The 13,803-nt window shown below is 38.6% G+C and overlaps 1 protein-coding gene across 1 annotated transcript in view; it reads right to left on the reverse strand.

Annotated features, from left to right (window-relative positions):
- Positions 1-1,075: 1,075 nt before the first annotated feature.
- Positions 1,076-13,803, reverse strand: part of zbtb16a (zinc finger and BTB domain containing 16a) — a 235,199-nt gene continuing 222,471 nt past the window's right edge. The window contains exon 7 of the mRNA XM_072446911.1: positions 1,076-7,205. Coding sequence (XP_072303012.1) covers positions 6,976-7,205 — 230 coding nt within the window. The 3' untranslated portion in view covers positions 1,076-6,975. The remainder of the gene's footprint in view (positions 7,206-13,803) is intronic.

Below are 13,803 nucleotides of genomic sequence, written 5' to 3' on the forward strand. Positions count from 1 at the left end.
TTATTCAGTTTCATCCTTTTATCATTTTAGGATCACAGTGTTTCCTCTGTGGAGCCCTCCACACCAGGAGCAATGATCGGCTGTGGCTGCTGGGACCTGGCTCGTGGGCCCCAGGTGGAGGTTTGGAGCCTCATCTCTCCTCTGAGCCCTTGTTAGAGACTCTCCACTAATGGTGCTTCCTCAACTAGTGTATCTGTACTCAGCCTCAGGTATTTTAGTGTGTGTGTGTGTGTGTGTGTGTATGTGTGTGTGTTGGTCAGGCGGTTGGGGGTTGTTTTTTAATTCAATCTAAAGCACTTTGTGTTACATTTTTGCACTTTATAAATACAGTTTAATCAATCGATACACAGTTTAGTCTAATTTTAGACCATGTTTAGCCCTATTTTTGGTTTGATATGGTCTGGGTTTAGAGCTGGTGGTACTCCAAATTTGTTAGTTTGTGTTTTGAGTCTGGCTGTGCTGAAATTATTTGAAAATATACGTATATTGTTAACATATGAAGACACTACAGGTGAATAAAACAATGATTTTAAATCTTGCCCTGTTTGTTGGAATTGGATTGTAGACCTTAAAATCAAATTTAGATATATCTAAATTTAAATATTTACAAATGCATATATTAAAAATCAGACATACTGTTATAAGAACAAAATGCTGTGTTGTTTAGGCAGATTGATGTGTGAAGTAAAAGTACAATTTAGTTTAAGTTAGTAAAAGTGTTGAATTACCCATTTAAAAATGTACTTTTACAGGAAAAAGCAATTTTTCACACATATTTTGAGAACTATTTAAGCATTAAATGTAGACATTTTGATAAAGAATTGTGCTGATCTTTGGTCAACAATTGCAATTAAAAAATGTGGTGGCATAAACTACAGATGCCTTTTTTTAAATGTAGAGATGTAAAAGTATAAAGTATCCACCATGAAAATGACTAATATAATATAATATAAGATTGTTTCCTTCAGTACAGCACTTTAGTACAGCACTTTAGTACTACATTCCGTACCATGACTGACATGCCTTGAACTTGTATACTTGGCTATATAAAATGCACAACATTGACACCAGGATGCAGCATTAGATGGTTTATTTTTCCTTTTTATTTTTTCACACTCCATCAGAGAACACTGAAATGTTACAAAGAGATGTGTCTGACTACATTGAAAAATAAACAGAAAAAGAAAAAACAAATCTATTTTTAACAAACGGTGGCTATAGATTGGTGGCACAGCTCAACAAAAATCGTACTGCCACGGGAAAAAAACATATATAGCACAACGTCGTAGCTGGAAAAGACAAGGGACCAGTTTTGCAAAGCTCTAATGCATTTTTTTTAATTTAATTTTGTTTAAATGATACATCAATAAAGAGACAAAAATAGAAACTAAAAAATAATAATTGGGCACCTTCTAAGATTAGGCTAAGATTAGGTGCTGAGGTAGACAAAAACTAGAAAAATTCAAATCATAATAAAAACACTATCTTTTTTTTTTTTTCTTTTTTAATACAACTCGACTGGCACTTGTGCTGTCGCGACAATGGAGCAGAACAGACAAAGCCAAATAAAGACAGAAGAAAAGGAAACGTTTTGTTAAAATGCTTGGTCCGACAGGGCAATTGGTCCTCAGTGCTAAGAGATTGAAAACATACTTGGTGCTCGGAAACAGTTTGAAAGTCTAGACCTCGGATGGCACATGCATTTGCAACACTGCATGGAGGATGGCTACGTTGCTCTAGGAAACACCACACCAAAAAACACACAGAGTTGCCAGCTTCAGGGATGCCATGATTCACCATCCCCCTTAAAGTAGAAAAGGTGGGAATTTTTTACTGTCAAAAGGCGCTAAAAAAAGAGAAAAAGTAATTTGTACTTATTTTGACAGCAAAACCTGTTGCTGAAAGACAATGCAGGATTAATGTGAGGACCAATAACAAATATTTATCTTTAAAGACAAATTTGAGTGTCCCAATTCACCTGCAAAAAAAAATAGCAATGTTGACCAAATATGACCATGGCTACATAAAAAACAAAAATAGCCTATATTGGAAAAAGACATCACAAAGAAAAAAGTATTTTTCCAAATCAGCTTTGTATTTGTAAGTTTTTTTTTTTTAATTATAGAACAAAATTACTCAATTACAGGCCATTTCTTATTTAAGCTAGTTAAATTTCAGCTAGGTGGCTAGCAAGTAGCAACAAGCTAGCTAGACACATTGCTCATTAATTAAAAATAATAAATCTACATTTATATAATTTGAAAAAAGGTTTATAATATTCAAAAATATATCATTTTGATATCAATGGCTGACAAAAAATATTTTTTGACCAATTTTTTTTTTCCACTAGCATTGAAGCTACCATAGCCAACTGTGATTAAACTATATTAGAGAAAGCTAAAGGTTGTTTGTCATTTATGATGTCTTTTTAGCACCATATTATGCACACATAATATTTTGCAATTTTGTTGGCATTTCTGATCATGACCAAAAACAAAAATATGGGGTAATTTTGGAGTGCCATGACATCCCTTGGTAACTGTAGACACCATTTATATTTTTCTTCTGAAAATACAGAAAACTAAGCAGATATAGATGGATATTTTTGTTGAACAATTTCCATTTTTAGGCACAAAGATAGTACAGAAACATCGGAGAAACACTGAGGGAAGAACTATATCAATGCCAATGAATATATAGAGATTTTTTCCAACATAGAAAAAAAAAGTGGCATAGAATATCATTTTATTTTGTATCTGATCTGATTAGTGCATTTTCCCACCAAAACACACCCACACACACACACCCACACACACACAGAGTTACACACCCGCACTGTAAAAAAACATTCAAAAGACAATGGGTTGGATTTTGCGTTGTGGCTTTTCAGTCTCAACCGTCAAATGGGGATATTGTATTGGGTGGATATGATTGGAGGGGCGGGCTCACACAATAGCTCCGCCCCTTTCGGCTCACAGTGTTAGAATAAAATGGCAAGACACCACGAGCGGGACATGCCATCCCTTCTTTTTTTTTTTCAAGTACAAAAGACAAAAAATTAAACTGCGGACAAGTCAAGTCTGATTGGAAAAATGACATAGAATAAGAATAGTCATCTCGACAGCGCCCCCTTGCCGTCTTGTAATTTTTTTTAATTTCACGGACACACACACACACGTTGTAAAATTTGTGGCGGATAGATTTAGTCCTTCACCTACAATGCGTTTTGACATCCAGAAAAAGCAACACTTAATTTTACAATACAACATTTTTTTCAACAATATCAAAGAGGAGCAAGGCCAAAAATGATTCACACCCATCGAAAGTAAAAAACATAGGAGACATACAAATATTTGTGCCCTGCTTTAACCCTCCACAAATGGAAAAAGGACTGACACTGACTGAATACAAAAATATCACAATTTTATATATCAAATTGCCTCTGTTGGCTCTTGTTCAGGAATACACATTTATTTATTGTAGAGAGCTGAGAAAAAACAACTTTTTGATTACCACTTTGCGGTTCCAATTGTCCAAACACACTCGACGCTTTAGCTAACTAGAACCGGGCACTTTCTCAGAGGAACCTTCTCTCATTTTTTTTTTCCGTTTTCACATTATAAAACTACAATTCTATTCACATATTTTCAAGTTTAGATTTTTGCTTTCAAACTTCTTTCGAAAGCAATAGTACATCTCCTAAATCTTCCCTCAAACAAATCACTTTTAAGGCTTCAAAATTGCTTTTTTTGTGTTTGTTAAAAAATAAAAAATAAATTGGTTGGTTGGTTGGAGGTTCCGGGGAGATAATTTTTGTATTTTTGGGGATTTTTGACTCGTATCCGACCCCATACTTTCTGACTGTCACCACTTCTCCCATTTACCGTAGCCTATATACACACACAAAAACAATCATAAATCAACTCACAAGCAATGAGATGAAGTAGCAATGATGAAGTAATGCAAACACAACAACTCTTGTGCTTATGCAACGCAAAAATTAAAGAGGTAGCTTGTATAACACACGACCAAACGTCCAGCTCGGTAACAAGCGGGGTTAATACCAAGTTTGGTAACAAGTAATGCACAAATAACAGACAAAATTACAAAGAAAGAAAACAACAAAAAAATCTCTTCAATTGTGGCACTTACGATATCTCTCTGTACGCTATCATTAATGCATCGCAAAACATATGAAACAAAAGGGAAAAAAACAACATGAGGTCACAAAACGAGGTAATTCAAGTACAATGTGTTGAGATCAAACTCAAAAAAGTCAAGGATTAAACAAAAATAGTCGAAATAATAAAAAAAAAGAGAGGAGACGAAGCGCGGGGGACACACAGTGGAAGAGTTGATTTATCCTTGTCAAACGGCTCTATCCCCCGACCTCCCCCTTCCTCCCCCTTCCCCCTCCTCACCCATTCTCCTGAGCTGCTGTTGGCCAATGGCTCGTCCAATCAGTGATTAGTTCCCTCCTCCAGCGGCCGTTTTCGTTCAATATGTGATTGCTCTAAAATGTCCACCGTACCAACCGGAATTTGATGTTTTCCTGCACTGTCAAATGCTGCCTTTCACTTAAGTTGAGACAAAATATCTTGCGGCAAAAATATTTGGTGATCTATAAAGTGAAGTCAGGAATAACTTTTTTTTTGTTTTTGGGACGTTTCCATAATTAACCGTAAAAGCATTTGCGATCACTTCCTGGTTAACTTTTTGTGCTTAAATTTGGAGGAATATGAGAATTGTTCAACAGAGCTAAACTTAAATTAGCCTAGGTCCATTTACTGGAATTACGCTAAACATAAAACTATGCTAAATCAAGTTTAGCCATGTAAACCTTTTTACAAGCTAGCATGTAAACATAACAGCATAACAACTCTGCAAAGTTGATTCCTGCTATGCTATATGTTGCATATAAATGGCATCTTTTAATACCAATGACGTTTTTGGTAAGCTAGCCAACATATGTGCCTATATTAGTTGAACTGCATTTTAGTCAAGTCTGCATAGATATGTTCCAACTAGCAACACGCTAGCTCTGAAGATGGCAAGCTAATTCCTGACTTCACTTTCACAAATTGGCAGTAGTCGCTGTAATGTTAGCGTAGCAACATCCATCTTGATATTAATCCACGGGCCTCAGCATATGTTGTGTACATCCTTGGAGCAATTAGTCTTCTTTTGAAAAGGCAGCATTTGACGGCGTTAGCGTCTGAAGCGCGAGTATGCACCGGCCTTACAGTCTTTCACATTCATTTTAATGCCGTATAACAGTCTCCACCGTGCTTCACTAGTTTTACAGGTGAGCAGCTGAGCCCATAGTACAAACAATGTCCCATTCCACAGGGCTCCCTCCACTGTGTCAATGTGCTCAAATGGGGCGTAACCATGGTGACCAACGCTTGCGTAGTTCATCATTATCGTCGACATTATGATCCGGGTAATGTACTTGGGTAATAGCAGTCCAGGTTATCTATTGCTGATACAGGTGTATAGGCTGGGTTTAATGTCCTGTAAATAGTGGATATGATGAGAATATATAGAGATATACCTTTGACATCAAACAGAGACTGTTGTCGTGAACGGTTTGTGCAATCAAGCCATAATGATAAACTACCACGCAGAGCTAAACAAAATATGATGAACAAAAAATATCCAACAAAACTGAAGTCCGTAAGTTTGTTGGCAAAAACCGTTGATGCAAGACGACCTCATCTCCAGCCCTTGATATGACAGAGATGAAGGACCAGGGAAGACTGCTGAGAAAAATACAATAAAATCAAAACTTGGGAGGAGGATTCCAACAAACACAGCAGCATCTCCGTTCCTCCCCCTCCAAACCAAAATAGGTGCTTGGTTTGCAGTTTACATTAGTGCTCCCATCTGTCCAGTTCTACGGTTTCGTCTACTGCATATGCCATGGAAGTCTGCGACGGATTCTCAAGGGCCACCGCACACCGCGCACTGGGACTCGCACATGTGGGTATGCTAGCATGCTGAAGGTTTTAATTGGGAGGAATCCAGGCCTAGTCATTAGTTTGGCAGCAAAACAGCAGACTCGAAACGCATCATGTCTCGATAGAGCATGAAGCTAACGTATTAGGAATACAATAAACTAAGTTGTTTCGCTTGTAGATCATTGGGGAAACTGATAAAAAACCAAACTATATGGGAAATATTCTAACTAAAAACTAAATGATCTAAATTAGGCCCAATATACCGGCTAAACTGGAACAAAGAATACAGGCGTTTAGTTTTTTTAAATCCACAAAGCGAAAATATTGGCCATGTTTATTGTTTCACGATTCCAATAGTCCAGATCGTTTAGATTTATTACCAAATCAAAGTATCATGAAAAGCTTCATGCTTGCATTACACCACTAGAATTATCATTTGTACAATTTAAACAATGACAAGAAACAATAACTTTTCAAAGAGGCAAAAATCCTCATTACTGATACATTTAGAGCAAATCAGTGCTCTACTTACTTAGTCAAGTGACCTCAACTATGATTACATATACGATACACTACCAAAAGAAATGATACTTTTCTTTTTTGGAGGGAGATTAAACATTTACATATTGGTGCTAAGGTGTAGACAGCCCTTGAGAATCGCGGCGTGCTCCACCTAGCGGCAGCAGCATCCACACAGCATGTTTGCGGAGCTGCATGAAATGACCTGAAACTGAAAGAACGCAGATGTAGTGAATGACCCGATGAATCCGAACATATGCTTGGAGACTCTTTCTCCAAATGTCCAAAAAAATGTCGTCCTTTAAGCTAGCACTCCCCACCACCATCCCTGCCCGTACTGCCCTTTTGGAAATTTTTTTTTTTTTTTTTTTGAAAATCAAAACCCTTTCAAGTCTCGTTGTTTCTAAAATTCTTTTGCTTGATCCAACCTTCTCCACCCAAACTCCCCCCCCCCCCCCCATCTCTTCCCGGTTACATTCCGTTGACGGCCTCGCGATCAGACGTAGCAGAGGTACAGGTAGGTCTTCTCGATGCGCCAGTCCGGGGGTACGTCCTCGGGCTTGTGGGCTTTCATGTGCTTCTGCATGGCGGACAGGCTGGGGCAGTAGTCCAGGCAGATGGTGCATTGGTAGGGCGACGCGCCGTTGTGGGTGCGCAGGTGCTTGATCATGGCAGAGTAGTCCCTGGATCGCTGGTGGCACAGCTTGCACTCGAATGGCTTCTCACCTGAAGAAAAGATTAGGAAACAGTAGAGTTAAGACTTTGTATAAATGACAGTTATATAATATTCTAACATATACCATTCACAATCAAGGTAAGGTATGGTACGGTAGACTTTATTGTCCCAAGGAGGAAATTTGTCTTGGGCTTCAGTGCCACATAAGCACATCATTCCACACATCATTCAGAACATTACAAAGCTGGATCATTTCAACACTATACATACAATATATGCTTTTTGGTAAAAAAAAAGACTGCAAAAATCTACGGTTCATAAACCCTGTCCCAGCTAAGGACGCCAAGGATGTCTATTGTTGTCACATTCAGAAAGTTTGGGAAAGTGTAAATTCAACTGAGATCTATATATTGTACCAACTTCCCGCCATTTCAACCCCTTGTCAGCAAAACCATCAGCCTCCTCAGCCTCTCCACCATGCTCATCTCCGACAGCACCGACACCTGTATCTGCCAAAAACGGCAAAGAAAACCGACTATTCATTTCCCCCATTGAAAGTCTCGCCACATTTCAAAAAACATTTAGACTCCATTACAGTGGACGTTACACTCTCATGAAAACAGCGCTCAGTTATCCAGGTCTTTAGATCTTTAGCGTGGCCAAACTGCTATGTCTGACCGCTGGCTCTCTTCCGTCTCAGTGCGCGCGTCCTATTTATTATAATACAGACAGTTATGGTGGCAATAATGACTTAGCAGACTGATTTGTATTCCCTTAAGTCCGCTCATAATTAGCCCATCATTTCGCATGCACCGTCTGGGAGCCCTGGACGTCGTGTTGACATTGCATCTCGGAGGTGAACGCGTCTCACTCCGGCGTGTCCCCTTTGTGCTCGCGCCAATTACAGAAGGCGACGGGGCCGGCTTTAAAGACCCCGAGTGCGCTAGAGATGCCGGCCGCTGCTGAGCTGTGCTGCTGCAGACGGTGGGGACTTCGGAAAGACCTGTTGCCGACTCTCCGTCCGCAAGTTCCAATTATAATACACGCGGCTGGACTTTATACGCGTCCAACGGGGAGAGATCTGTGGTCTTTCAATTAGTGCTGACGGGGAGGCTCTCGACTGCTAAATATCAGCCGTCTAGCCAAGGATTGTCACTGCAACATTTTCCCAATTGTGGTCAAAGTACGACACAATAGGAAACCATTTTATATTTGGTTGAGCGTACTTATATAGCGCAGTGCTTTTCAGTCATACTTTAGCTGACTGAAACTAAATAAAAAGTGATGACGTAACAACGTACATTTTTTTCATCTAAAAACGAGGTATTTTTGTCAACAAAAAGTACAGATTTTTTTGTGCGAAAAATCTAAAATGGAATGAGAACTAGGTCAAGTTCAAATTGTAATCCAAAGCCATGAAGAAACTCAATGTCCATGTAATAAGTCTGTACATATTCATAAAGCAATCAATTACCGGTACATTCTATCATAGTTAAACAGATAAATATGTTTTCTCATAATGAATTTACTCAACTAAATTAGCATAATATTTAGTTGACTACAGACTTTTACATAAAACAATAATTTGACTAAACTGGTCCAGCTTTTTTTTTTATTGCATAGTATTATTATGTCCTTGGGCAAGGCATCTCCAACACTAGTACAAAGCCCTCTTTACACGACAACTGGTCATAAAAACGCATCAAGCTCGCCGATTTCGATCATTTGCGGTTAGAGGTACATGATGACGCTATTTTGGGCGTTAAAAAGCTGCAGTACATGCGTTTGGCCACTAAACTGTGCTGCAGAAGTAATCTTACATCTTGTTTACAACTAAACGTTTCAGACCATGTGCTTTTCTGCCCACCATGAAGTCAAGACAGTTTCTTATGTTACAATAAATGCGTATGAGGCCTGGAATGTTGTATTGTGCGATCATGAGTCACTTGCATACATCCTGCTGGCAGCCAATCACTGCATGGATCAGGGCTGTGCAGTATTTGTGAGCTCAGAATGGTTGTTATATCTACTACGTACTAGATATCCAGCTACAGTAACAGTTTAAAAAGGGCTGGGCTTTTATTCTCTGATATGTAAAATACTGTACACCATGTGCTCTTCACACGCCAGAATAACTCTGAATGTTTTTTTTCCAGGAAGGTAGGTAAACAAGCGTTCTATAAAAAATATATCCTTTTATGTAAGGGCCACAGCAATAAATCTCGTACAAAAAGGCATTTCTAACACTACACTACTCTGACCAATTAAGGGCATGTCGCTGGGTCGCATTGAAGAGCCCCATTTTACCATTCAGCGACAGAAGCCGTCCCTAAACGTGCTAATGATTTGAGTGATGGCGGCGCATAATCCGGCGAGGGCGCTCCAGCCATGGCAGACGCAAATTAGACATGTAAATGCTGACCTTTCGCTGTGGCATTTGAAATGAGCTGTCGGAAGTGATCTAGCCCTCCGCTCGCTGTCGCCTCTCCGCTAACACCCCGCACGCACACACACAGGCAGATACACACACACATGTACACACACACACATGCAGACACACACATATACACACACACACACACACACTCCGCCCGGTCCAAAAATGCCTCTGCTGTATGGCGATTACGGCAAGGTCCGAGGTTAACCTTGACCTGAGAGGCAGCAGGGTCATTGCTCTGTTTAGGCCATAGATACACAAATGCTGCGTATCAGATGACATCGCAAAAGGTCTATAATTTTTTTATGGAAATGGGGAATAATGCAGATTTTTGCTGTTACTACCAGAAATCCTCAGGTTCAACACTTGGATTGGATTTTAGGAAATGATTTTCAAAAACACCATGTATAGAGTCTTGGGGTTAGAAGTTAGATAGTTATTAAGCCTGAATTATTCTTTTACATTTGTTCATTTTGAGTCTTCTCATGCTTTACCAAGGCTAATTCAGATGTAGTTATTATTAAGTGTTACCATACACATTTAGTATCCTAGTATCATATTTACTTTTGTGAACTTGTGGACATTTAAGTGAAAGCAATTGCTTGCATTGTTTAAAAGGGCTGCACCAGATTTTTTTGTAATTAAGTAAAAATAGATACCCCAATACAGATTAAATAAGTAAGAATTTATTGTCATCACATTACATTAAATGTAAAAGCAGTGCTTCGGGTCAAAATACAACCACTTTATGCTGTTTGCATCAAGTATTCTATTCTCCACGAAACATTAAGTGCGCTTTTAGCATGCTAATGTTTGTTGGCAAAACTAAAAAGAGCTTATAAACTTATGCATTAAGTGAGCAATACGAACACTGCAAACAAATTAACCACTCAAACTAACTACTTCTGTTTTCCACATCTCTAAGAGGGTAAATATCAGGCAGAGCACCTTTAATTATTATTATGTATTTAAAGTGGAATTTAAAAAAAGAAAAGAAAAGAAAATGACACATCTAATTTTGCAACCAAACAAATGGCTACAATATGAAGCCTAATAAACTTGTACATGAATATACTGAGGACAAAAATATTGGGAACCACTGATTTCTTTACAGTGACCCTATTGACATTTCCCACTGTAAACAGGCTGAATAACAGGCTAATAAAGAATTGCAAATGAAGGCGGCGTATTGATCCGGTACTGGCATCGGGACGTGGGGGGAGGGACTACGCCGGTGGTGCGTGCGGTATAATGTCAATGATTCCTCACGCAGGTGTCTTTTGTGCCGGGTGGCCTTTGGAGCTTGAGCTCGTCACTTGCTTCTTGTTATCTGTGGCTTAGCGTGTGTGTGTGTGTGTGTGTGTGTGTGTCGTGTGTCAGTTATTGGACGTGGCGTGTTGACAGTGGGGCTTAACATGTGGCTTATTAAATCTGAGGCTGGAGGAAGGAGAGGTAGAACAAGCAGAGGAGTAAAAACTGGAATGGTGCCATGTTGAAGAGTTAGAGCTACACTGTAAAAGGAGTTACAGAGGTTTAAAAGGCTTACATTAAGCTTTATTTTTTGATTATTGTTTATTTGTTTGCTTATTAGAACATTTGGGTAACACTATACAAACACTTTAATAGCCTTAATAAAAGCATGAACAAAAAGTGAATTACTGGTGAACAAATATCTTGTTAAGAATGTGCAACCTTTGTTATGAATACCCTAACTTCTAACCCCTTAAAAGTAGTTCTTCATTCAAGTCTTTGTTCATACTTTTTAGGGCTAATTAACATGTAGCTATGATGGAACAGAAGAAATTTGGTTTCAATGTTTTGCTGATTTTGGCACCACTTAATAACTGCAATAATCTAGATTTTATTTGGATTAAACAAATTATAATAATCAAATGATTTGTTTTTGTTGTAGAAGTTGGCTGGCATGTCCCTCATCACTGATAAGTACCTGATTAGCATCAGAATGGCCAGGGCGGCTTCAAAATGCTGTTTTGAAGCCGCCCTGGCTTTTTTTTGGTTTTGTTTTTGGGTTTGTTTAACACACTTCTTGGTTCTTGGTGACTTCTATATATTTTCAGTAGATTTCTTCCAGTCCAATGTCAAAGTGGCAGTTGAAAGTAACTTTAAAGTTAGGTCTAAATCAGTCTGCGTTCAAGTGATTTTAACATTATGCTTATGTAACCTTTTTGCTAGTTGTTTGCTAATTGTCTTAAGGCACATTTATGCTTTGTTTTTGTACCCTGTACTTTCGAAGCGTGATTACCGTAGCTTCCATTTATACTTCCAACCATTTCTAATGTAAACCTGTGTTCTGGTAAATTACCACCAGAGGGCGTTCAAAGTCAGTTCGAGAAATGATCAAAACGGAAGAAAAAGTGCAACCAAACAAACATGGAGGCACCTGTGGCCGGTTTCAGATCACGTGTGTTGGAAAAGCGCCAAGGAAACAAGGTAAGGTAGCCTTGATTTGTTTTGCAACTTGTTCTTTTCACTTTTGCGCTATGTTCACTACTGCCCCCAGTGGTCAGCACATGTACAGCTCTGTATCCGTGTGTCTGGAACGTAGACCATAAATGCGTCTTGAGGGAAGTGGTAAGCTCTTTTTCCTATAGCCAGGGGACTTATCACAGCATCTTTATGAGGCTCTAAATATACACAGATCAATGGCAGCCCGCATTTGTCTACTGTATCACGGCAACAGAGATATCCATCTAGTTGCGCACATGCAGGTCGGATTTGTGAACAGCCTCCATACAATGATGAACAGTGGTTTTGATGTGAAAAATATATGTAACCGTCAGTGTAAAGAGAATTTATTTTTGAGATCATTATACATTTGTAAACCTGATCATTTCAAATAATGACAGAATCCATTATTTTGATATATTTAACCAACCTGACCGCAAAATTTACCCTTCGATTTAACTTCTAATCTACAGTCGATCACAATGATGTCATCTGAAACCCAGCAATACTTTTTGATTAGCTTATGAAACGTGCCAAGCTAAATACGAGTACTGCATACAGTAGAAGTACAAATGATTTACCATTTGGGTTATGAACATCTTGTGTGAGTCTCCTTGATTGACAAAAGTGATTTAATCATAGTAATAAAACTAGCTTTTCCAATTATTTGTGTCAACAGATTTTTCAATGTTTTAACAACAAATAAATTAAGACTATAGCAAATTAAATGCTGTAACTATTTTGGGGAGAAAACAACCAGAAATGAAGAATACTCAGGAATGGCTTACTTACTGTATATACTTATAAAGCAAAGATTGAGTCAAAGTTGATGCTTAAAGTGTGCTAAATACAAGAAAGTTGGACTCCGGGAGGGCGTCTTTTTTCCCCACAAAGTAGTTCTGACAAGACCCTGTTTGCACCTTAAATAAACTGTTCCTAACCCTAACTTTACCCTGATTGTATAAAGATATAGCGTATAGAGCATAGCCAATAATGCAAAGAAAAGAAAAATCAAGCGTCTGTGGGGAACCTGTCCCAAAGCTATAACCAAATGAACTGCTTCTAAACCTCATCTTTTTCCTTTGCTCCATGCTGTTTACTTCTGTTTACATCTATTTAATCACACATTTCGATCACATTTGTTTTACTTCAATCAAAGTTTAAACAATTGTTTAAGAAGAAATGCAAGGTTCATTCAAAACGGTACAAAACACAATTGGAAAGTTGTCTGTATAAGACTAAATCTATACGTCGCAGTCTATAGTTAGTTGCTCAATCTGGCCTTTGTAATAGATGACGTTGTTCTTTTGGTCAATCCGTGCCGTCAACGCATCATCCATCCTCTTGAGTAAATACCTGCTTCCTGCATCATAGATTTAGTTAACTCTTTTGCTTCCAGGTAACCCGTCCTCTGGGATTGGAGGAAATAGTCGTGATAGGAAGAAATGTCTCTAGAAATCATGGAAATCAGCTTGACAAGGGAATAGTACCAATCTCTGTGGCATTCACTGTGTTACTGGCTTTGTAGTGAAAATCTTCAAACGTTGCGGCAGCAGAGGCTACGGCGCTGGACGTCCATCTTCTTGTGGACGTTCTCCCTGTGCGCCGCCATCCTTACCCTAATCTTAACCCTTACCTTTGTCTGTTTGTGCTATATTTGCTAGCATAGCCACCAATGCAAATGAAAGAAAATGCCGAAAACAAAATGCTGAACATATAGCGATTCATGTAATAATCTAGCATTT

This window comes from Eucyclogobius newberryi, unplaced genomic scaffold (assembly GCF_026437365.1).
Source record: "Eucyclogobius newberryi isolate DKJ021-1_F unplaced genomic scaffold, fEucNew1.0.hap1 SCAF_15, whole genome shotgun sequence".
In the NCBI taxonomy this organism is placed as follows: Eukaryota; Metazoa; Chordata; class Actinopteri; order Gobiiformes; family Gobiidae; genus Eucyclogobius; species Eucyclogobius newberryi.